Raw genomic sequence first — 27,741 nt, forward strand, 5'->3', positions numbered from 1 at the left:
ATAGTATATTCAAGATGGCTGCTGAAATGTTTTTAATAAGGAATTGTTTTACTCCGTAGTATTGTTTTTTGAATAGTAACTTAAAAAACTAAGAAAATGTCAGGGGTCCAGATGTGTAAGAATATGTTTTGTCGTTGTTTTAGTGGAAGTAACGGTGTCGGTGATTATGTATCGATGAATGATCAACCATTAGTTGTATTAGATACGAGCAAGATGGGTGAGTTGAATATATTGATGATTGAATAGTTAAATAGTACATTTTCAAGTTATAATAAACTTACAAAATCTATAAATTAGATATATTAGTCAGAATATTCCTAATTTTATTTAAACGGTTTAAAATATGGTACTACGAGATGGCAATCCAAATATAGATTTGTTTATAAAACTGCGAAACAGATGTATAAACTAGCTTTAGGAGGTGTTAGCTGATCTCACGGATAATTTATTATTAAGAATAATTTTTAAATATTTCTGTTTTGAAACTGAGTAGCTACTTTGAAGAAATTGACATTGATTAGCCAAGCATTTGTCAGTTTCTTCTTAGGCGAAACTACACGTTTTTCTCAACACTACCTTAACCTGTATCTGAGATATACCGTGACCTATCAGAGTATTTTTAAAAATCTTTTAAGATTTTTTTTTCAGTTTTCTACCCGAAAATGGAAAATGTTATAAAGCGGTGGTCCTCTACTTTCATACATTCTACTTTTGTACAATTTGCTACAATACACATATCATACTTTCGATTTTTATCAATATATATAGAAAAACAGGCGTACTTTCATGTAATGATTCTCCCCTTCTTGTGAACTATTAGTCATTAGTCCCTCCCCAGTTCTCTGACATTAATCACGTCTTGAGTTAGCCTTCGTGCATCTTGACAAATTTTTGACCGTCATGGAATTATGTGATTCCAACGGAGAATGTATATCTCGTGTACGAAGGGCAATAGAAAAAGACATAGCGTGTTACAGAACTCTTTATCAAGCAAAGAAAAAGAAGAGTACAATTCAATTATCTTTTGACAAATTTATAAAGAAAACACCAGATACTGATCAATAAAAAATAAATATTTTGAAAACCCTTTTTGATGTTTTTTTACATTGTTCTACCTTTGTACATTTCAAGTTTCATACGCATTTCAGGAACCAATTAGGTATGAACGTAGAGGATCGTAATTGACGGATAGTCATGATTGATTAGCTAGTATATACTGCATTGTTAATGGTTACGTGTTTATTGTTAATGTTAGTATAGTTGAGTAACAGAGAAGGATACTGAATTATAACAGATTTTACTTGAGTTGGTAAAAAGTTGATTTATTGAATCTGAAAATGTTGACAAAAATGATAGTGAAAGAATGTGCAGAAAATTCTCATACTGAACAAGAAATTTGTGATTATGAAGTTATCATGCATTACATTGGCATTATATTGACAGTATATGCATTATTATGCTAATATAATATGTTAGTATAGTATGCATATTAATGTAATTAATATGTAATGCATATTAATACACATATTAACATATATAGTCAATATTCTCAGTTTCGTAACTAAAACATTCATAAACTGAGAATATTGACTATATTTGTAAATCAATTATTCCAGGTTTCACTTCAAACTATTATTGCATTTTTTTATTAAATTCTGTTAAGAATTCTGTAAGGAAAAACAAAAGACAAAAATGCGTGATTTTGATAGGAATTGAATTAATTGAAATAAATGAAATATATTTAATACCTGTAATTCAGGAGTTGTAGACAAATTTCCAATTTATATGCTTTCAGAAATATTTCTAAATATAATTTAATGTTTAAGTTATATTGAAAGACAAATGGCTGTTTATTAGCACAATTAAGCATTAATAAAATACTTTATCTAACTTCTCAAGATTTCAAATTACATGAATTAATTTAATTAAGCATTAAATAGTTCAGGATTATTCAATTCACTATTTGTGATTCACTACATTATTATTTACTGTTGTCATTATAAATGATGCAATATAAAATATGTAGAGTGAGTAAGTTTTATACATTCCATTTTCAGTTGTAGACAGGTGTTAAACAAATTGTGTTCTTGTTTTCACTGCATTGCAAGTAAGCTATAGGAGAAGAGTATGATGCTATAGTTTAAGCTTGTGGAATTAATTTAAAGATCTAAGATTTGAAGTTGCAAATTATCAAAAGTATTTTTATCAATAATTTAAAAAAATAAGGATTATCAATAAGTTTCTAGTTAAATTAGCTGTCTTAGGAATCACAAAAAGATCACAAAATTATAAAAACAAATTTTAATAAGATCCTTTAGCATTTTGACAGTCATACTTATTTAGTTTTATTTTATTTTATAGTTTTTTAGTTTTGAATGTTATTTTATTCTCATTTAGAAAGTAGGAAATCGTTCAGGAAACAAGGCATTAATAATGGCAGGAGAGAGATCAGATCAAATCTTTCTTATGAAAACCATTGCTGAAGAAAATTCTTACTCTGCTTTACAGCTTGTAGTCTTCATGGTCCATAATGCAGCATGCAACTGATCTAGATTTTCATTTCTGTTTTTCTGTGCTTCACATATTGCAAATTCACTTTCTTCATTGAAAACAAAGGATTTAGATAAGTAATCAAATGTTTTTGACTCCAGGTTTTTTTATCTTATGATGGAGACATTTTTTGAAATTTTCCTTTTTGTCATCATCATTATTCTCAGCTAGAGTCTTTTAGGTGCTGCTTATATTGATACGAGGTTCAAGATCCTGTTCATGAAACAACGAAAGTAGTATTTTTCTTTTACGCCACAAGAAATCATCTTGAAACTGTCAAGACACTTTCTAGCACATTTTTAGCTTCAGGATTATAGAGATGTTGCAAAAGAGCAACAGTATTTTGAACTTTTCTTGATTCATACTGTTGATGCAGTTGATGAGCTAAACCAATATGTACATTTTGGGCTTATTACCTCCTTTCAGCAGTTGGTTATATCTTGCGTATTCTTGTTTTTTCCAAATTGTGTTCTTGACATTAAATTTTAATTCACAATCATTATTTGAATACAGCAAAATGAATGCCATGTGCCAAATGCTCTTGGTGATATTTTTTGGCAAAATTTGGCCATGACAAAGGCATCATTGACTGTAAAAGCCATGAAGTGCTCATCTATATTTGAGTCCAAATTCATTTAATCTGGCATTGACCAACTCCTTAAATTTAGCACTATTTAATGATTCTCTGATAAATATTTCTAATGAGCAATGCTCATTTTCTGCATGAACATTTATATTCATAAGTCTTATTTTGAATAGATGTATTTCATTTAGAGTGAAAGAAAACTGTTGGCTATTTTTACATTTCTTACTGAATAAATCATCTAATTCCCTTTTCCTTCTCAAAAAATGAAATAACTATATTTTTGACAGTATTTGGACAAGTTGGGGAATATCATATTCATTTTTTCATTTTTTAAAAAGTCTCTTGTATAAAGTCAAAATTTGCAATCATTTAAAACTGAAATCATCAACGCTAGCCATTTTTGAGACCTCTTCTTTCATCAACAATTTATACTTAAATTAAAGAAGACAATTTTCTATCATTTTGCTGCAACTTCTGCATTTTCATCTAAACTAATATGGTAAACATTATATGAATGGCTAATCCTGTTGTACTTCCAGCACATTTTATTATATTTATTACACTTAGCTTGATCACTACTAGTTTGTAAAATGGCTCCACACATTTGACTTTCTTGGCATGATTGAGGGCTATATAAAATTTGTTTTTATAAAATAGGTTATATTATTTATATGATCACAAATTGAAATAAGTGATAAAGAAAAACCTTATCTCTCATAATGCAAGTATGCAAGGAACTATTCATCTGACAACTTTACAAATTGCAGACTGGCAACCTGTCACAGCATTGTGTCTATAATGTATGTTACATGTACTAAACATGTCAATTGAAAAGGGTCACTTAAAACGTTTTCCATTATAATAAGTTTCATTTTCAAGTACAAAAGGAAACTTGTTTAATGAGTATTGAACTTAAGAAATCAAAAGTATCATTAAAGTATTGATAAAAAGTTTTGATAATTATCTGAAAGAAGATTTATTAAAAAGAAGAAAAAATATGTGTGTCTATTAACCTGAGTTTTAGATTAATGCCAAACAATTGCCAGATTACATCAAGCTATAATAATGCTATTATTGAATAATTAAATGTCAAGTAATTTAGCCTAGATGTAGGCATTAGGCACCGTCTCTTGATAAATTTAATAACTATAATTAAATTAACATTTAATAATTAATATAAAAGGTTCTGGAAGAAAAGAATAGGTCAAACTACTTGATATTTAATTATTAAATAGCAGCATTATTAGAGACTGATGTAATTTGGCATTAAGAAGAAACAAAATTTAGAAATAGACAAAAGCAAAAAATTGATATGTGATAACTAAAACAAAAGTAAATAACATTGTAAAAAGAACATAATCCGTGAAGTTTAAAAAATAACTCAAGTAAATCTAACAAGAATAGTGGTGGGAAACACAGATATGAATGAAATTTTTGCAGTTTGTAGATGAAGAACTCCTGTGTAAAGACATAAAATATTAGATGGTCAGCCATTCAATAATAACTAACAAAAAAAATTGATGTCTTTTCTAAAGAGCGCAATAAGAATGTCATCTCAATGTGCTTTTTTTAGTGGTGTTCTGAGAACTTTGCCTACTGTAATAATGTTCCAACTTCAAATCCTGATGTTTCTGGAATTTTGTATTTTTAAACTTTTATGTGAAACAAAATTGTATAACTGTTTTGTTTAATTAGTTTAAATATTTTGTAAATATATAGTATTATAACAAAAGTTTGAAAAACAAATTTCCAGAAACATCAGATTTGAACTTGGAACAACACTGTAGTAAGTGGAGATGAACACTGTAGTGTAGAAGTCTTTGTACATCACCATGCAGCATGTTGAAATGGCCATCCTTATCTTCTTAACAGATACTAAAATCTTTTGGTTAATTATTAGTAAAAGGCTGGCTGTCTACTTTTAATATTTTGTGTGTACTCAGGAGGCACGACCTATAAACTAAGTTTCATTCAGATCTATTTCCTACATACACATTCTTTATGTAAGTTAAAAAAGAAAAGAAAAAGCCAATAAAGAAATGATAAAGATTCTTGATTGCATCCAGTTTAGATTGTGATCACTAGTATAATTACACTTAATTAAGTTTTAAACCAAATACTGGATTGTTGGACAAATTATCGGTTATGTTTAGTACTATAATTAAACTTCTACTGTAGATATAACTTTTTCCATATCTGTTAATTTGTTGTTTTGAAAACAAAGAAATACAGAATCACAAAAATAATAGATAATGATGAAATAAATTTTATTATTGTATTTCTTTTAAGATAAAAAAAATCTTAATATAGAAAGTATTCTTGTGGTAAACTTTAAGCAACAAATGATTTGTAAGTCCTTCTATTATTTCTGATATTTCATCAAATTTTAAAATATAAAATATTTAGATGAATTTAAACTAAACAAAAAAATTAATGAAAACTTGTTCTTTTACTAAAAGTTAATTGTATTATATATATAAGAACAAATTGAATGCACCTAGATATATAGTATAATTCAGCAACTGCATTTGGAAATAGAAAATTTAATTTCTAATATAATTCCACACTAATTTAGAGAAGAAAATATTGCTTTTAATGGAGTAAGTGATCACAAAAATTAAAACTTGTCAAGTACTTTTGAGCTTAATGCTCATCTTTAGGAACTTGAAGAACATGCTACCTTAGCAATAGATAAAGAAAGTTTTGGAGAATCTTATAAAAAAAATAAAAATTGATATATTTATAACAATAGATTAATTGAATGTCTGTCCTTACATGAAAGGGAAAAATTACTAGTGCTCATTATTATTTGAAAAATGTAATGAGAAGAATTACAAGATTTATATGTTTTGACAAGGTGTCAATAAAGCATTTTAATGAACAGATTGCAATACAGAATTCATTGCTGATTATATTGTAAAGCACACATCAAAACTATCAGAATTATGGTAAACTTAACTTATGTATTCCGAGACCGTGTCTTCCTTTTATTCTTTTTTATCTTCACAACTAGGTGCATTAGTAGACACAAGGCATTTTTACATCATCTTTATTCTGGATTTTCTATAGGCTGATACGTGTTTTGGGCAAAGGCCCCTCATCTGTCGGCATGACGTCACTAACACAGACGTTCCACAGATGTTCCGCTAACACAGACGTCAAGAGTATGTGCTGGTTGATGCTCGATGTTAAACCATCACGCCTTCACTTTAATAGTAATTTAAAATTGTAGATATATTTTGAACCGCAATGGTATTTTAACAATTTTACCTGTAAATACGTAATTTTAAGTGAAATGTATGTGTCAACACCACCAGAGGAAAATCCCGCAAGTCATGCCGACAGATGAGGGGCATTTGCCCGAAACGCTTATCGGCCTATAGAAAATCCAGAATAAAGATGATGTAAAAATGCCTTGTGTCTACTAATGCACCTAGTTGTGAAGATAAAATAGAGTAAATTTAACTATTAGATAAACAACTAAAAAATAGACTAAATAAAATCATGCAATCATTTTCTTAAGAACTTTTTGCTTAAGAAAATGATTGCATGATTTTATTTATTCTGTTTTTTTAGTTGTTTATCTAATAGTTAAATTTACCATAATTCTGATTGTGTGAAAAGTTCTTAAGAAAATAATAGTGTAATATTAAGAAATAAAATTATTTCTATTGAAGTTTTGTGAAGATGACTTAAAAGAATTTAAATTTCTTAGACTATTTAAATTTTCTGAATGTGATTCCTTAACAGTATTTGATAATTTAATATCATCTGTTTAAATAAATTTTCTGAAGAAATAGTGTTTTCTTTTATCCTTCTAACAGTAATATTTGCATACTTTATTTAATTACGGACATAGTTATTTATTTGCCAGTGCTTATTGAATTTTTAGTGCTGCTACAATTTAACAATTGGAGTATCATGAGGAATATTGTTTTCTTTTTAAAATGTACTTTATTGTATTTTATAATTGTTAATTAAATATGATTATATATAATTTATACATTACAATTCATTTAAAATTGGACAATCTGACTGTCTATTGGAATTCTTAGTTTTTATTAAATTAATGAAATAAAAAGTATATATTTGAAAAAAGAAAATGTGTTATTGTTCAGTAATAGAAGAACTTATGAAGTGTATTTATTGAAATGACTTTAAATGTATTATTATTAACTGTTCATATCATTATTACATTTTATTTTTGATTCTCCAATAAAAGTATAATAGATTATATGTTCAGAAATTCAAAATTTGAAACCAAAAAACACACTTTATGGTTAATTTTATTAAAGTGTTGCTCTTGTCATTAAAATTTATCTTTTAACTTAGTAATTTGTACAATTTGTGAAGTTTTCTTTTTATTTAAAACTTGAAAGTAAGATAAACAAATTTAAGTTGTATTTTATTATTAAAACCAAAGTACAGTGTAAATTAAAAAATAATTTAAATAAATTTAATTAACTGAAAACTAATTACTTTATCTAGGCACTCACTTTTTCAAGAAGTCAGAAAATAAAAGATAGGTTAACATTTTTGGAAAGTTTAGCACTTATCATCAGACTATTGTAATTTAATGAATGTTCTAATTCCAGCACTTTAAAACAATTATTTTATTTGAATGTATTATTTTTGTTCATTAAACTGTAATTAGATCTTTGGACAAAGTATAAGAACAAATACAAGGACCAAATAACAGGAATAGTAATAAAATAAAATAAATAAAAATAATCCTCTTATTATTTTTACCTTGTTTACTTTTACATTTGTTTTTTTTGTTTTATAAACAAATAAAATAAATTATTAAAAATGGAAATTAAAAATTAGGAATAAAAATAAAATCAAAACCAAAATTAAACAAACAATTATTTATTATGACATCATCACAATGCCAGGCTGCAATTTTTAGTAATATTTTTAATTTATTCAATTTAAAATATAGCTCTTCACCACAAATTAATAGTGACTTACTTTTGTACGTCACACTTTTCCTTTAACAATGGAGTCCTGCTGTCATCTAACATCTTATAGGGAAAAATTTTTGAATTGAAATAACACGTCATGTTATTTTAATTTAAAAGTAATGATTAACTATATAAAAACTTCTGGTTTGCATCAGAAGTTCGTATATAGTTAATCAGGGCCTCCTGCCCCTAAGGTTTCCATATCTGGTCTTGTCTTTCATCTATCTAACTTCATTCTTGAGATTAAGGAAAGACAGATGGACAACAGTGGGAATTTATAGGTCTACAATTTTTTCAATTGCAACCCAACAAAAATAATTGTGTAGAGTATTCTTTGTTTTGTTTCCATGCTATGCAGTTGGTTTGTACACATATTCATGATTATAAATCAATACTATCCTTTTTGGTTAACCTGCTTTTTATTTTCTGGCTTCTTGAAAAAGTGAGTGTTTGGATAAAGGGAGTAGTAGAACATATAGAGCTATTATGTTCCCAGAATCAGTAAACTAAATATCTGTGAATCAGATCATCCATTTATTATTTTAATTTATCAGTATATATATATAATTTAATGGTAAATATGTTTTATCTCTATGCTAATAATTGTTCTACACATATTATATATATATATAATATCCTTGGCAAAAAATATGGAATCAGACTAACAACATGGTTACTTTGCATATATGTTACTGGGTTCAAATGAGTAATCAAATTAACCAGAAGTTTCTACTAGTGCTCATTGCAAATGCTAATCTGGAAATAATTGTAGAATCATCTACATAATAGCAAAAAGTATAGAGTCAGGTGCACATTGTTACAGTCAGTTGTGAATAACATCTTCATTGTATGAATTATGGCTACAATGCATGCAGTCATAGACTGTATTTATAGTAGTCTACTGAAATCGATAACCAAGTTTGATAAATGGCTTCAATAACTCCTGTTTAGTTATTGGAGCATGCCTCTTCACTTGTTGCTTCAGCTTCAAGGTCTGATCAGTAAAAGGATACATTATCATCCTGAAATAGGATGATGATGTTATTCTTATTCATGTTGTTTTCAATAGATATAATGAGAGATCCATCCAGAATCTCTACAAGAATTCACATAGAATACTTGAACATGGGTGCTACACATCCCTTCTCTTATTGTTTATTTCCAAATCTCCAGCCAAACATGCCATTGTCATCACCATGTTCACTGCATATATGGTACACATTTTGTCACAGAACAACGTTTATCTACTTCTCTGTTATCAATATTCTTTAGCTACTCTAGTCACATCATTTTTTTTTGTTTTGCTATTACTACAGACTTCCTTTTTACTTTTCTATACTGATATCCTATTTTGTGATTGTGTTCCTGATAGTTCTTGTTCACACACTTGCACTGCATCACCTCACATTGATTTCATTTGTTGCAAAGCATATCTGCAGTGTGACAAATCCTTTTCAACTGTCTATCCTGACATGCAGTTGTCTTCCTTCTTTTGCCGAAATGTTTGGTTAAACCATTTCCCCCCTTTCAACTTATTTCTTCCACACTTTGGAAAAGACAAACAGCACAATATGCCGAAACTTCTCATGTTGATTTTCCATCCTTAAGTTTCACAACTTTTTTTTAACATATCAAGACAACTCCTTTGTTTGAGTAGCAGTTATCTGATATCGTGTAGATATGCTGCAACTGAGCAAAATTAACTTATTTGTGTTAACTGGATTGATAACTATAATTAAGTAAACCACTCAAAACTGTGATAATTCTATAAATAATTTAATATAAATGTTTACTTGAATTATCCAAAATGCTTATTATAAATGCTGCAACTTTATATGTTCGATACACTATCCTCCACTTATTTGCAAATGAAGATATTCTATAGTTACAGTGTATTGAACATTTCATATGGATAATTCCATGTTTTCAGTTATGAGGATGATTCCACAATTATTTCCAGATTAGTGTTTGTAATGGACACTAATTCCAGTTAATTTGGTTGTTCATTTGAACTTGGTAATATGCATGCAAAATAGCCATGACCAACTTAATTTACTTGACATCATCATCTCTTTATGTCTCTGACGATAAAATGACATGTGTATATGTTTTTCCAGTCCAGTTCCATACTTTTTGATGAGATGTATATTTAATAACTGGCAATAAGATTTTTGAATTATATACTTATTGATGATTAATGTAATTCAGATCCTATTTTCAGATTTGACTGTATATATTAATATTGATTGTTTTATTATAGGACTAGATGTAGTCATTGTGAAGAATGGTCATAGATTATGTGGAACAGGTGCTGCTTTAGCCAATGCACCAATTGTTCAAAACAAGGCATATTTTGAAACAAAATTGCAGCAATCAGGTTTGGAAGAATTGTATTTTTAATCCAACAATGGTAATTAAATAGTAGTAAATTAATTATTTTTATTAAATGAATGTAATCTTAAAATCCTTCTTAAGCTTTTAAAATTTTATCTTATAATTAATGTTTCAATTTAAACATTGGATTGTTAACTATTTGATTTGTTGTTTATCAAATTTTATTAATTAAAAAAAATTTATTATAACTAGGTTCTGGTAGAGAAACTTCACTGACTTTGGCGTTAAACTATTTCTTTTTTATTATCACAAGCACTTTCGACGAGTTTATTATCGTCGTCTTCAGGTGAAATGAATTATTTTAAAAAACGAACGTGCAGAATGTTCTAAGGAGAACAGAAATTTTTGAATTCAAAAACAGGCATCCGGTAATTCCGTTACGAACGCGCAAAAAAGATGTTGGCATGTTCGAAAATCATAAATCTACGGTGCGGGCGGCGCATGCATGGAACTGACACCGCGATGGCGATACGATGTTAGGCGCGTTTCGTTGTTTAAGCGCCGATATAATGCTACCCACACTCCGGGTAGATCTAGAGTGGGGATATTACATGCTTCCGTAGTGGCTGTGAGAAGTGCTTCCCAGATGAATACAAGCTTTCGATTGCTGCAACACTTTATTATTTCCGTTCTGGACCACAGGGGGTTGTAGCCTTGCTCGAGAACTTTTTTAGCGAGCTCTGTGGTATATTTTCCCTTTGCTACATCATCCTGATGCTCTGCTAGACGGGAAGCGAGCATTCTTGTTGTTGCTCCTATGTATCTTGTGCTAGCTCCCGTTTCCGGATTTTCTAGGTGTATTGCGTAGACTCCTGATTTTTCTAAAGTAGTTAGCTTGTCACGATCATTGCAGATGCACCTATGCAGGTTTGGTAGAGAGATTATAGGTAGATTGTAGTTGTACCGCCGAAAGATGCGACTGATGCGTATAGAGGGTGGTCCGAGATACGGCAACGGAATCTGGATCGTGGATGTTTTTTCTTTTTTGTGCAGCGTGGTACGTGGGAATAGGGACTCCTTTACCTTGCGGAGTACATGCTCGTATTTGCCACGCGTGAATCCTGCACGAGATACCGCTAGTCTGACGATGTCTAATTCACTTTTTATTGCTATCTGCGTCGACGGAAGTAATAGCGCCCTTCTAACAAGTGCAGCAATGGTGGCATTGATATATCTCGACGGTTGGAAAGCATCTGCTGGGATAATAGACGGTAACTCGTTAGATTTGTGATGAACTGCAAACTGCGGCCCCTCAACCGACTTTTTTATGCACAAATCCAAGAATGTTATTGATTCATCCTGCTCTTTCTCCCAGGTGAAACTGATCGTGGGATATATGCTTGCTAGTTGCTGCACAAATTTGAAAAATTCCTCCTCTGTATTCTCCCATATTATTAAGATATCGTCGACATAGCGCAGATACAGTGACGGATAACTGATGGCAAGAGGGACCTGAAGACGACGATAATAAACTCATCGAAAGTGCTTGTGATAATAAAAAAGAAATAGTTTAACGCCGAAGTCAGTGAAGTTTCTCTACCAGAACCCAGTTAAAACTTGGCGTGAGTTACCAAATTTATTTTACTTATTATAACTAATAGAGTTAATTTAATTATAATTGTAATTATCTACTAGCATTGAATTTTAGATGTATAAAAAGCAGAATAAGAAACTGAAGAATGTGAAAACAAGACCAAATGCTGTTCATCTAGTTTATGAACACTGAATTCTTACAGAATAATTTCAATTAATACATTTGTTTCTGATACAAATTTTAGAAAAATAATTGTTTTTTTTTTCTTTTTTAAAGGAAACTGAATGTACTGATTAATATTATTTTTAAGACATCAGTATTAAGTAATATGAATAAAATAATAGTTTTATTTTATCCTTTCCTTTTATAGCTAGTGTTTTCAGGTTTGTTTGGGTTTAAAGGTAGGGTAGGCAACGGTGGGTGCTTACTTAGCTTTATTCAAGACTCTTCTATGCTAAATTTTAGTAATTTTAAAACTTATACTATTCAAACATATTAGCCTATTTACATTATACGGGGTGTTTGGAAATTCCCGTTACAAACTTCTAGGACTTGTAGAGGGGAGTGAGTACATAATATTTTGATTAGAACCCTTGTCCGGAAATGTACTGTTTCCATTCTACGACAGTTTCAATTCAGATGTTTAACTCTTCCACTTCTGCTGAGGGAAGAGAAAAGTCTCAGAGTTGCTTGTCCTGGTATGCAATAGGGTAGACAGGATGACGTGTAGAATAATTAAATTTCCTAGTAATTGCACTGCGTGATGGCTAATTCAAATTCCTCAAGCAGAAGTGGAAGAGTTAAACATATGAATTGAAACCGTTGTAGAACGGAAACGGTATGTTTCCGGACATGGGTTCCTAATCAAAATATTATGTATTCACTCTCCTCTACAAGTCCTAGAAGTTTGTAACGGGAATTTCTGAACATCCTGTATATGACAATAAACTCATAAATTTAGTTTTCAAAATGTTTAAGTATATGTAAAATGAAAAGATTATGAAAAAAATGTAATCAGCAAGAATGTACTGATGAGATTTTTCATTTGGATTTTACTAAGATATTTAATAACTTCTCAAAACAATAATAAGTTGAGATTACAGTATTGCAAATTATAATAAATATTTAATTATATGTAATATAAAAGAAAGTATAAAATATATTTAAATTCATTTTTAGTGAATTGCAATTTTAAAAATAATATGAATATTTTATAGATTATTAAAGAATTAAAACAATTACTGAATTGAGTTTAGGCCATTTTATAAATTTAAAAAGTTATGTACTATTCAATTATTGAAACTATTGATTACTTCATTTTTGGCTACTATATTAAAACGCCTGTTAGTAGTAAATGTAAGTTTGTATTTAATTTATATTTAGGTCGTGATCAATAAAACATCTTCAGTTTTATTCATGAAAGTTAAAAATGTTATTTTATATAAAACTATCATTACAATTTCTACTATTACACGATGAATGTATCAAAATACTATTTTTTAATTGACATTTGAATATTGCTGATCATTATTGATTTTGAAATCTCTTGATGATAACTTATGAGTCATTTTTACTGTGTTGATATGTCAAAAAATGTTTTTATATAAAGTTTTTATTTTGTTCGTTCACATTTAACCGAATAAACGTAAATGTTTATTTTTAATAACATATGAATACTTTGTATTGAAAATAAAATTCAGAACCAAATTTTCTTGGTCAGAAGATATCACAATAATGACAGTATAAATATTTTAAATGTAGTTTTTAATATTTTAAAAAGTGTGTTGTGTATAATAATAGAAAATTGATAAATTAATGAAACATTCATAAATTATACATCCTATCATGTTTTTTCAGTTTTAATAATTCATTGTTGCTGCTGTAGTGTCCGATAACTTGCCTTCTTATGAAATTTATATTAATTCTGTTTATAAAGGACTTGATTTAACTCCTTTTTTAAATGGTTAAATATCATATATATAACGAAATGCTCCTTTTATTTTGATGATATCTGTGATTATCCTAGAGGCAAACTCAATCTTTGATGTTAAAATGATATGAAAGTATCTTTCATATAACATTGTAATTATATGTTCTGAAAAAGTGCCATGTTATGGGAATCTGTGCTATATGAAACAAAGGACTAATGCAAAACATAGGGTTATGTTCGAGAAGTTAGCAAAAGTATACTATTCTTTTCTGTCACTAAAAGAAATATGTTGATTAAAGCAGTCAATAATTTATTTCCAATCAATAATTAACTAACAATCACAATTAAAAGTACTCTATTACATGTTAATATTAATTTTAGTTAAATGAGGGCATTTTCTGTTTGAAAAGTATTGTCATCATCTCAGCTTTTTTGTTGATCTTGATCAGAAGCATCAGCAACATTTTCATATTTTTTATTTTATTATAAAAAATTTTTATGGATGACAAAATAAAATATGTAATTAATCAAAAATTTGTTCTAGTGGGTCACGTTTGTTCAGTTGAGTACTGAGTGACTTTTTCAAGAATTTATGTTTGAGTACCCAGATACCACTATTTCGTTTGTCATTCATAGGTAAGTAATACCTATGGTTAAAAAAAACTTTAATAACATTTACCTAAAAATGCTTAATCTTCATATTTAATAAAGTTTATTTAATCTATAAAAAGAAAACAGAGCGACACTTTTAAAGGCTAAAGTCTGAAAGCAATGACGACAATACCTGGTTGATAGTACAACTTTTTTCTTCCTTGTCCTATTTTCCTATCAGTTTTCATTGAACCCGACAAAAAAACACGAAAATTTCAATATTCTAAAATCTATGGGCAAATTTGAGACAACACGCTTGCTTGCTTGCTTGAATTAAAAAATAATATCAAATGACGAATTTTACACTTAAAAATTGTGAAATTTTGTAAGGAGGATTTCCAAAATCATGTTGTACGAGGGATACCTGTATTCTGAAAATAAAAGATATATCCAAATTCAAAAAAATGTATTACAGTATTCACTTTAAAATAATTTTGAAACTATTTTCAATAGCAAATTTCTAAATATCACACAGAAAAGATTTAGCTAGTTGATAAATATTAATTTAAATGTTATATTAATATGGAATTTAACTAATAACAAAAATTTCAGTGACTATGAAATATTTGTTATAATAATAAACTTACATTATCTTGTAAAGCCATATTATATGGGGAAAAAATAAAGTTACAAAATATTGCTATTGAATAATTATCATTTATGAATGACAATAAAAAGTTTAGTTAATATGAAAGTATTGGTTATATATGACAAAGTAAGGAAAGAAATTACACTGCTATTTCTAAGGAGTTCATATTAATTGAAATTAAAAACATTTGAATAATTTAAACCATAAAATTACTTATGAATTTTTATTATGCAAGCATGATGTTTGCATTTCATCACAATGGAAGCAAAAATGAAATTAAAAGCAAAAACAGGTTACAAATTTTATATTAATATTATTTATAAATTTTGCTACATAATTATATATATAAATTTGTACAAATATTTATTACAAACTTTACCACCAAAAAAATTTTATTTTTAGATTATTAATTTAGTTATTAAATTGGATTTTTTTAAAAAATCTTTAAATTTAGATTGCCACATCATTCAAATAAAAAATTATTATTTTTTCGGCCTATGTTATTTGTCACTGGTGTAGTATATTTTTGCATGAAGAATATTTCATTCAATTATTTCTAAATGTTCAACTGTAATTTTATTTTATAAGTGAGTAGTTTTTAATCAATGAAGATGAAGTTAATTGAAATATTACACAGATATAATTAAAGAATTCTGGTTTATTTAGACAAAGAAAGATATTACCAGATTAAATATTTTTAACAGTTTGAAGCAAGCAAATTTAAAAAGTACAATGTAAATTCTACTAATAGAACATTTACTGCATATTTATATATTTTCTGGCTGAAAAGAATTTTTATATATGAAAAGGAGAATATTATGTTTGTAGTATAAAATAAATGCTATGATACTGGTATCTAATACAGTGGAAAATAGATTTATTATTTTCATATATACATTTAAAAAAATATTTTAAATTTATTTCTGTCCTTCCATACAATTCAGACATTACCAATGTATTAGATATACTAAAAGAAAACTGGGGACTATATACTTTGACTGTTAATATGCCTAGTTGAATTTCAAATCCACTCTGGACTGATCTTTCCATCCAAAATTTACTAATTTATGTATTTAAAATCCAAAAGTAAATTTTAATTATTAATATTTATAAAATATGACTGCACAACAGCTTAACACTAGGCCAAATTTTGGAATTAATTACTATATCACTTTAAAAAATATATTCAATACTATCTTATACAATTTGGCTGGCAATGCCATTGGTACCACTAAAAATAACTTGTTATACAGTAGTAACACAGTAGTAACAATTTGTAATAACAACTATAGAACCAATTTCTGGTGTGTATAAATGAAAAACAATCTCTGCACAAACATTTTCTAACTTCTCCTGAGTTTTCTTCAGGTGCGAAAGAACAGTTACCTAATGAAACGTCCTATAAATATATATTTTATAGTTCGGAAGGAAGAACTATAAATAGAGTTAGAAATTTAAATTATTTTTGAAATTTACGCAATTTAAAATTACCAAATTAAACTTTACAACAAATATGTTCTATTTTAAAAAATTAAGACACAGTTGTTCCGGAAAAATTTTTCCTTAGACGATCTCCATTTTTTTCTTTTTGTTCTAGAAACTTCAATTTTTCATTTTAAGTTTTTTGTTCTTCAAAAAACTTAAAATGCATTTTCCAGCGCTTTTTTTGAGTGGATAAAGACCCGAACTCCCAAATGGATACAGATGTAAAAGATGTCGTAAGATCCCGTTTTTCAATTTTAAACAATTTTTATAATTTTAATTGGACTAACTCTGTTTTTTAAAGAACGTTTTAATATTAGATGGCTAAGTAGCCTATAAAGGAAGGTCTGATCATCTAAGGAGGAAAAAAATTGTTCTAGAACAAAAGGAAAAAATGGAGATCGTCTAGGGAAAAATTTTTCCGGAACGACTGTGTCTTAATTTTTTAAACTAAAAATTTAACATCCGACAGAACTTTAAAAAAAATATGTTCTATGTAATTTTATATTAATAACCCATCTTTCAATTGCATTATTATAATAAACTTTTTTCTTTGGATTATTATAAAAAGCTTTTCAAACATATGGTAACACTTCTGTGTCCCTTATATTAATGCACTCCTCCATCAATGTAATCTTTAATATCTCTAAAAATTTAGTTTCTTCTTTATTAAAACACTTGTAATCAATTCTGCCTTTGTCTAGTTTAGCTTTAATTCCTGGTTCTGAGGCATATATGGAAAAGCATTGTTGTTTTGTTTTCCTTTCTCAATATCATATCTGTGTTCTTTAATCCTGCAGTTAAGAGATCTTTTTGTGGTTCCTATGTATATTAAATCCTTTTCGAAACTGTTAAAAGTATGCCATAAATTTCAGGAGCTCTAGTTCAATCTATAGTGTTTTTATCATTTTGCAACATTTGGTTACTGCTCTTTTATATTCTAGATTTTTTCCTCCCCTACGTGTAATTTATTTATAGAACATTTAGCGAAAAAATATATCTATATAAGTTTTGTTGAGTACCCATGTGTTGTTGCTATTCTCTTTATGTGCTTAAGCTTTATGATTGTGTCCTCAATATTGGTGCAATGGGTAAATCATAACTAACAATCTAAAAGCAGCTAATTTATACCTAAATGGATCATTTGAGTGAGCTGGAATAAATAAAGGAATGTATTCCAGTTTATAATAAATGTTGGTATGTATGGCTTCTTCTTTAAGTTTGATTTTAATATCGAAAATATGGACTGCTGTGTTGCTGTACTGTTCAACCTTTAAGGTAAGATGATACAAATTTGTGATAATTCTGTTTAAAAATAGGTTTATATCTGTTAATTTATATGTCTCTGTGTCCTTATTTTCAATTTGTTATATATTTTGTCTACGAGGACTTAGCCTATTAATAGGACTATTGCACTGGTGTTATGTTTTAGCACTCGAGGAAAACCTTATTCAGAGAAAACAAACAATCTTTATTGATCACCTTGTATTATACCTGTACACACTTTACACACTTTCTTTGTGTTTCAGACCTTCAGGTCCCTCCTCAGCAGGTTTACAAAAACATGGTGCTTAAAATAAATTTATAAAGATATATGACTAATATATAAAGTCATATATTATTGTCGGGAAAATTTGTTGTGGCATTTTGAATTACACAGAATCATTTTTTTTAAACTGGCACCTATTTACAGTACATAAATCAGTTTGGTGTACAACAAATTAGTTTGTCCTGACATGCATAGGACAAACTAGTTTGATCTGAAATTGGGTTTGGCCAGTAACATATATAACTGACCTGAAGCTGAGCTGTCGCTCTATTTACATTTGTCGTTTATCTATGTGATTATTATTTGTACAATTTTCCGTTTGAATTATTTTTTCTATTGTTATTAATTTGGATTTGCTCGTTACAAAAAAATAATGTAAATTTAATTATCATAAATAAATATGTAGACATATTATGTATGCATTATATTAATATCATATAAATATGTATGTATTTTATCAAATTTCAGATGATATTTTTTTATGGAATTGAAAACAGAATATTAAATTATGAATTCAGAATTGCTTTTTTTGCAGTTTTGTATATGTATAATTAAATTTAAATTTATAAAATTGATTTACATATTTTATTTTTCTAGGTATCTGGGGTGTTGGATTAGCAACATTAAAGGCAGATTTAAACCGTGTACCATTAGGGAGAGATGCAGAAAGTTGGGTTCTATGTAGTGATGGAACTCTCATGCATAATGGTGAAGTTGTACATAAATTATCTACTCTTCCTATGGAAGGAGATGTCATTGTTAGTATGTTTATTATTAATTATTCATAAAAAAGTAGGCCTATATAGAAATTATTTGGAGAATGTTTATATATACAGATTTTATAAAATCATAATTTAATATTAATTAATAAAAATGAAATTATTTTTTATATTGAAAAAAAAGTATGAAAAATTTTGATTATTCTGAAATATAAAATAAAAAAATATATATATTTAATTTTTAATATATTTCTACAACATTGTATCATAAATTATATTAAAGTATTTTACTTTTCTAAATAAATAACTGCTTTTTATATCTATAATTATATTTAACACTACTATATTACAAAATTACCTTTTTTTAGAACATAATTTATTTCAATTAATACAAAACAATAATTTGAATCCAATAGATTTTTTGAGTATAATTAATCTAATTAATAAAATTTCTTATCTTGGTTAGATTAATTATAAAATATTTTTATTTTTAAAAACAATTAAATTACTCTTTACTTGAAATTTAGTGAAATGATACGTTATTTAAGCGATTTTTGACTTTTAGTATTCTTTTGAATTCAGCATTGGATTGAATAATCAATAAAAGCTGTCAGTTGATATTATTAGATTCCTCTAACATCTCCAGATTTTATTCATATTTAAAATCTTCCAATTTTACATATCTCCTCCTGTTTTGCATCTTACATACTTTATTATTATTCTTTTTATGATTATTCAAGTAATATGAATAGCTCTATACACAACAAGAACAAAAATATAAAATGCAATAGGACTTAATTGCTCTAGGTAATAAAGAAATTTTTTGGACTTTATTGGGCCATTTGAATAAAGGTTGAAAAATATTTCTGAATTTATTTTCTAGTTATCACATTTCGTATAGAAGTGCCAATTTCAATAAATATATGGGTGTGTTTTTGCTTTCATTATATATTAATGCTAATTTTCATCATCAATTTGTGACTGAGATTTTAAGACGATATTAGCATACTTATTTGCATTCATTAGCATATTTGTTATCTCCGAAATTTATGAAAATAAAAAAAATAAAAGTCAAAAATTGAAACAATTTATTGAATCTTGATATTACTGTTACATCTATAGCAGTAACAGTAATACCATTATTCAATAAACTGATTGGTATTACATATTATAAACTAATATATAATTTTTTTTATATTAAAAAAATTTAATGTTGAGAAATATGCCCTAATGTATATATTTGTGAAAAATTTTTTATTGCATCACAAATATACATTTTAATTATATATGAAAACCTACATAAAATTTATATATTATAATTATTACTATTGTTTTGATTACATTCAAATATGAATAATTTCATTTAGTAAATTATATATGTGTGTGCATATATGTTCTATTTTACTAAATATAAAAAAATTCTTTAATTAAATCCAAATCATGTAATGAAATAATCTTAAAGTATAGTTTTTAACTTTTGACAACCGTAAAGAACCTTGTTACTGGAATTAAAGATGTTTAATAAATTGTCCAACTAATGCTTTCAACCTTATTCAAGGTCTGCTTAAGGTTCGAGAACAATCAAATTCCAAAATCGGAATGCTTGGAATAGAATGTTTTTGAACATTAAATTTAAAACATTTGGAACATATAAAACAAACAGAGACATAATGGTTACAAATATGCAAATTTACCATATACACATAAGGCAACCCTTGTTATTTGAGGGTCCAGCATGCCAGTAAATAACAAATTCAATGTGCATTGGAGTTGACATGTTCCCCACACAAGTAACACCAAGCATACAATAATGTGTTACAATCTTTAAAATTGACGCATTTGCCTGTTCAGGGTGGTCTTGTATATTTATAGGGTCTGCAGGGCCCTAACATGGTTGGTATGAAAGACCTGTTTTATTAGCTTGGTGCTAGGAAGGTCTGCATGCACTTTCGGGTTGGTGGCACATGGGCGGTGGTGTGTCTTTTGTTGTCAATGCCGTACTTGTGTTCCCCCACCCTTTGTTATACAGAATGTTTGGTGGAACAGATGTAAACCAAGTCTCCCTAGAACCTGTTGTCCCTCACTGGAACACTGTACACACTTGGGGTTCTAAGATCATTAGATTTATCCTTTGCATTTCGTAATAATGCATATATTGATTGGGACCTTTTGTAAGCCTGCTTGATACCCATTATGCCTGCTATTTCCTTATATAAGGCATGTAAGTATTGGTTGTTTTCTATTATAGTGTGCTTGGAGTTAGGATTGTGATTCTAAACTTTGATGGAAGCTTCCTGGGTAATGGGGAAGCTATTCCTGGCCTGTTGGTTGGAGAAGGTACATGTCAAACCATGTATTAGGTCCCTTCTGTATCCGTGACTTATCGCAATGTCCTCCAGATGTTGTAGCTCTCTTGCTGTGTTATCCCAATTGGAAAGGTGTGTAAACACCTGTCTAAATCTAATATTAAGCAATTTTCTGCTGTTACTGGCACTGTTGCCAAGTCACAAACAAACCTTCAACTAGTTCAAACTCCAGTTCTCACTAAATTTGAACACCTTCCCACTAAACAAGGTATCACATTGAATCCAAGCTTGAGCACAGTGTTGAAGATTGTTAGGTTCATCATCATAGACTGCTCAAAAAGGTACATTATCTTATAACACAATACTGTATAAATATAAAAATCATTTTCCTGAAATTTCCCACCAAGAATACTATACATATTATAAAATTTCTCATAGTTGCTTCAATTTCTCACTACATTTAGTGGGAATCCATAAACCTCATAACGTAGATTACCAATGATAGCAGCATGCTTAGATGTTTTGATTAGTAGTCCAAATTGTGTCTTGCTGTGTCATTAACAGTTAACTCCATACATAATGTTAAATTTGTTTATGTATTCAATTGTTTTCATTACATCAATTATATTTAAATTTAATTACACTTTTATTGTACTTAAATTGTTAATTTATCAAAATCTGAGCTTGCAGTAATTTGGTAAATGAATATAATGCTGTTCTGGTCTCATATATGTTGGATCACTTACATTGTATCGTGTCTTAATTTTAAGAATTTTATAAAATATTTAAGTCTAAATTATTAATTTCTATTTATTATTGGTTAATTGACTAACATGTAAAAACAAATATCAAATTATTTAATGTTTCACAGTGTCATCAGCGTTTGAAAATAATTAATTGGAAAGTAATTAATACTTATAAAATATGGTATTTGATGAATGACTGTTATAATACTGTTATTTTATTGCTGATGATTATTAATTATCGTTTTTGAATTTTCACACTTTTTATTATTTTAATTATTACAAAATAATAATAATGTATGCCAGTATAAAAACAGTCACTTATATTAAAAGTGATATATGTTTACTAGGAATAAGCATATTACACTTTTAATAAAAATATTTATTCTTAGTAAATTAACATTATCAAAGTGAGTTTTTTAATTATTTAATTATTAAAAAAATAATGTCATTTTTGTAGAAATCAAGGTATCCTTTATTAAGTGTACTTCCAAGGATATTTGGTTTTTCATCCTCAGAATCCCAAAAAATTCAGTTAATCTTTAAATCACTGAAGGTTACTTCTTTTTTAGATTATATATTGTAGAAGCTTAATTAAATTATACATTCTAAAATATTTGTTGTGTGACTTTGTTTTTAAACACTGACTTCTTTTAGATTTTTAATGCTTTTTAGATTTTAATTGAAATTTTTTATATACAGTTCCCATAAGTCATCACCCGGATAACTTGACACTCGTTGTTATGTAGTCAGTTTTTTGTGGTCCCGGCCAACTTACATAGGCATTAATGTTATTCAAATAAACAACTACTAGCCCGTTATAGATAACGATCAACTACTGCCGAATTATCGGGCTAGCAAATGGCTATAGTAATATTAATAATTTAATATTACTATTAAATTATTAATTAATTCTTTTCTTCCAGTTAGGCCTAAATTTATTTAAATTATTTAATTAAAATTCTAATTATTAAAAATTTGGCAAGAGATGGTGCCTAACGCCTAACTCTAGTACCAAATTATCTTAAATTATTAATATTACTATAGCCATTTGCTAGCCTGATAATTCGGCAGTAGTTGATCGTTATTAATGTTATTAATGTTAAAAAATTCGGTTTACTCAACATTGTTTAACTCGTCACCACTGGATAAATCAACATACTCTTTCTGTTTCACACTTTTTAGAATTCTAATTCCCCCCTGAAAAATGAGTTTACACCACGCAGCTTATTGTACGGTGGAACCTCATTTTTTCAGGAGGGGAGTAGACTTATCAGACGTCTAAAAAGTGTGAAACAGAAAAAGTATGTCGATTTATCCAGTGGTGACGAGTTAAACAATGTCGAGTAAACTGAGTTTTTTAACATTTATAACATTAATGCCTATGTAAGTCGGCCGGGACCACAAAAAACTGACTAAATAACAATGAGTGTCAAGTTATCTGGGTGATGACTTATGGGGACTCAACTGTATTTACATTATTTTTATGTTGTTTGCTATCTTCTATTTGTTAATCTTTTAGCATTTTTTTTTCATTAGTTAAATGTTCACATCTATGTTTCAATGTCATTTTACTCTTTTTTTGTATTTAACAGTTTTAAATACTGGAAAGAGTAAAATGAAGCATAGATGTGTACATTTCTCTTTTGTACTACTAAATTTTTGTAGTCCATACAAATATTCTAGTTTTGTTTATTGTAATAATGCTATTGTATCTCATTGAATTGTTTTTTTTGGAGTGGAGATTTAGCTAAAACAAGCATTATCTGTCATCTTCTATCATTATCTTATATGGTTCTTAATTTTTTAGTTCAGTTTTTTGTCGTGCTAACTTTTATTATTATTTTGTTTGTTCACTGTAAATGTAATTTCTGATTTCTTAAGTTGTCTTTTTTGTTCTTGCCATTTTTAAGTAATTTCACAGTCATTTTTTTTTTTCAATGACTTTTCATTCAATAACTGATCTTTTTATTTAAATTGTAAGTCAATTTCAAAAAACGTTTTCTATAATTATTAATGTAGATCTTATTGTATCCATATTTATTAGTAATGTTTTGGGTATCTTGGTTTTGGCTTGAAAATCTTTATTTTATATTATCATGCCTTGCCTGAATAAAATCCTCAACAATGATATATACTGTATATCAGAGTATGTATTGTATAAAAATGCAAACTAATAACTGGATTACTTTATATTGTAGTTGTAAACTTGCTAATCACTGATCATAGGATAAGAAAGTCCATCAGTCATTTAGTTTTCTATTAACCATTTAATTTAATTTTGTTAGATTAGAGGAGAATCTCTTGGATCTTATTTATAGAATATAGTGGAACAAACCTTTATTGTAGAGCTGTTTCTATGTGAAAATAAGAATCTTTCCTTTATCAGTAAAGTGATCATTTTATCATTTCTATCTCTATTCTTTTACTTTCATTATTTTTCCTTAGTGCTAAAATCAAAAGCTTTTTGATGTATTTGATAGATTTTATAATGTCTCTTTCCAGTTTCCATCATATGGGTTGTTACTCATGTGATGAAAACTGGAAAGAGACATTTTCAATGATAGTAATTGTGTTGTGACTTCAAATTTTGGAAAAATTTCAAAAAGATTTTGTTCTGCTTTCAAATACCTCTGTAACAGTTTGGTTCATCAAATAATTTATGATTTATATTTGTGTTATGTCTAGTTCAAACAATTGATTTTTAGAAGGAAAAAAAAAAAACATCTATAGACCTTAAATATATCTAGCAAAAATTTTTCTGTTAGGCATTGAATATTGGAAAAGTAAGTCATATAAAGGAGAATATATTATTTTTATTCTCAGATTTCTTTAGAAACACTTATCTACATGTTTTGGTCTAGAATTTAATATAAAATTTATTTGCATTGATATTGGAAGTTAAGAAATGCTGAAGGACTTTGACTATTTATTTTAACACTAAAAGGCAAGAACTGTTACTATATAGATCATGCATTTAAAAAATTATAATTATTATTCGTAATTAAACTAATGTAACTTCCTTCATTATCGCAATTTGTTTTGATACATAATAATAATAAGTTTATTGATTTAGCAAATTGCTTTTACAAGGGGGTAAATAAAAAATGTTATTACAAAAGTTTTAGTGAGTGTACGAAAAACTTATACAGTTTGTATAATATGGTCAAACTGGAAGATTCTTCTAATAAGTTGGTATAATTATAATCAATCTCGAAAATATTTGATCTTATTTCACAAAGAGGCTCACAACTCGTGAACAAGTGATTTACCTTCATCGCCGCTATCATTTTACAAAATGAATATTCATCATTATTCGTTATGTTAATTCTTTTGTCATTTAGAGTAATTGTATATTTATTTAGACGATACATAATTATAGTAAATGATAAATTTTCTAATCTCTGCACACAAAGCTAGAACTAATTTAAAATCGTAAGTACAAAAAACCTTTCACACGCTGTTTCTAGCAAACAAATTGGTGAGCACAAACGTTTTTGGCCGTTTTAAAAGGCCTTCTTCAGGTGCACTGAGGACGGTTGGAAAGTCGGATAGCAAATGTTTACGTGACGTCATTGTTTATGAGGGGTTTCCTCTTACAAGTAACATCTTAGCAGAGAAGAAGGCCTTTTAAAACGGCCGAAAATGTTTGTGCTCACCATTTTGTTTGCTAGAAACAGCGTGTGAAAGGTTTTTTGTACTTACGATAAATTTTCTGTTCTCTTGGTGTATCTTAAACGTTCTAAATGATATATAATTAGATAAATGCATGGATAAATTTAATTGCATTAGTGTTACTAGATTAAATTGATAAATTCTAAAACTTAATACATTTTAAAGTACTGCCTTTAATTTCTTAGTTATTAGTTATTTTTGATAAATTTTTAATTAAGTTCATTTCATTAACTTGATTAGATGTTTATAAAAATTAAAATTAGTCTATTGAACTTACTTCAATCTTGTTGAAAATAAATGAATCAACTGGCAACATTTAATGAATGCTGCATATTTATTAATTTAAATTATTAATAAATATCAATTAAAGCATCATTCTAAGTTTATTGGAATTAAAAATTTACTGTATATATTTTGAAAGTAAAATTATCTGACACAAACTTCAGAAAGTTATTTGTAAAAGTTGATGCAAAGATTATTTTTCATTAGCACTGCAGTCACATTTGTCACATGTACAGTAGTGTTAGTTAATATAAAGCCAATGATCTAGCTGTGAATTAGTAAGGTATTTATTATATTCAGAATTGTATTAGTTATGTACAGTATACATATTGATGAATTATTGCTACCAAATATGTTCAAATCAGATCAATGTTACCATTGCTCTATTTTTGACTGCAGAGGGACATAAACCAAAATGGTGAAGAGAGATGGGGATGTGTGCCTGTCCAATACCATTATTGTGGAATGATATACAAAGTTCCTTGAAGGTTGTGATGATATTCACCATCATGTTAACAATGTTGTCAAATTTCTGTTTGACACCTTTAAATAGGAGATTCCTGGAGCACCCACTATGAAGTCCAATCTCTTTCTATGTGATTTCCATGCCTTTGATCTTCTGGAAAACTCTGAAAGGATTATGACTCAAGTTGGATGATGACATGAAAAGCGCTGTATCAGACTTTTCTATGTATTAGTTAACTGACTTCTACTAGATAGGCATTGTTAACCTGGTTCCTCAATGGGACAATTTTCTTAATGCCACAATTTCTTTTAAATGGAATGAACCTACTGGCCTTATAGCCCTTGAATGGAAACTTTTTGATCATTCCTTATGTTTATCAAATATTTTCAGGTTGTTATATTATATATAAATATATATTATATAAATTATTATGTTATGTATATTTTCTACATATGAATGTTATTTTTTTGAAGTATTGACATAATTATTATTATTATTATTATATGCCTATATTTTATTATAATAATTATTAAAGTAGAAGCTTTTATTAATAATTGTTTGTTTTGATGTGTTTTACATAATTTATATAAAATTGAATTTTTTAAAACAGGGTTTATCTTATGATCACGTTGAGTTGAATTTCTATCTTAATGGAAAAAATATGGAAACTCCTCTAACTAGTGCAAAAGGAGAATTGTATCCTGTGTTGTATGGTAAGTAAGCTTTTCAATAAAATTAAAAATGATACAAAAATAAATTATAAAATTTTTAATGCATTATTTTTTTTATTTTTAGTTGATGATGGTGCTATACTGGATGCAGTTTTTTCATTATTTTTTTATCCTCCTCCACCTGGATATGATCGAATATTAATTGAAAAGTCTTTATTATAAAAAGAATGATTTCATAAAGAATTATTTTATAATGATTGATTTGCATATTATCAAATTAGAACTAGAAATTAAAAAGGAAGTACATTTGTAATGCAATTATTTAATATATGAGCTAAGTAAATTTTTGTTAAATTTAATTTAAATATATTCAAAAGAATTGTTTATCACTTCATTTGGAATATATTAACAAATTACCACCAATAATGAATGTTATTAACAGATTGTTATTTATTCATTTTAATAATAAATATTGTTATATTATAGATTCATTTTTAACACAATAATGATTATAATGGATATTTTATTTTATATTATTCATAACACATACAATACATTTTTTAAGTTTTATGAATGTTGTTAAAAAATCTTTATATAAATTCAAATGTTTGTATATGGACAGACATTAAAGTTTAAAACCACTTTATATT

General features: G+C 27.7%; 1 protein-coding gene across 1 annotated transcript; it reads left to right on the top strand.

Annotated features, from left to right (window-relative positions):
- LOC136968421 (SPRY domain-containing protein 7) lies at nucleotides 1-27,450 on the top strand. Its single transcript, XM_067262447.1, has 5 exons — nucleotides 1-217; nucleotides 10,361-10,477; nucleotides 18,827-18,987; nucleotides 27,031-27,133; nucleotides 27,216-27,450. The coding sequence occupies exons 1-5, from the start codon at nucleotides 97-99 to the stop codon at nucleotides 27,311-27,313; spliced, it is 600 nt and encodes a 199-aa protein (XP_067118548.1). The 5' UTR covers nucleotides 1-96; the 3' UTR covers nucleotides 27,314-27,450.
- Nucleotides 27,451-27,741: the final 291 nt, after the last annotated feature.

This window comes from Centruroides vittatus, unplaced genomic scaffold (genome assembly GCF_030686945.1).
Source record: "Centruroides vittatus isolate TY-2023 unplaced genomic scaffold, ASM3068694v2 contig_1033, whole genome shotgun sequence".
In the NCBI taxonomy this organism is placed as follows: domain Eukaryota; kingdom Metazoa; phylum Arthropoda; class Arachnida; order Scorpiones; family Buthidae; genus Centruroides; species Centruroides vittatus.

Coding starts and splice junctions, on each gene's coding strand:
- LOC136968421 (XM_067262447.1), top strand. CDS start 97: ATGTCAGGGGTCCAGATGTGTAAGAATATGTTTTGTCGTTGTTTTAGT. Junction 218..10,360: donor ATTAGATACGAGCAAGATGG/GTGAGTTGAATA, acceptor GTTTTATTATAG/GACTAGATGTAGTCATTGTG. Junction 27,134..27,215: donor ATTGTATCCTGTGTTGTATG/GTAAGTAAGCTT, acceptor TTTTATTTTTAG/TTGATGATGGTGCTATACTG.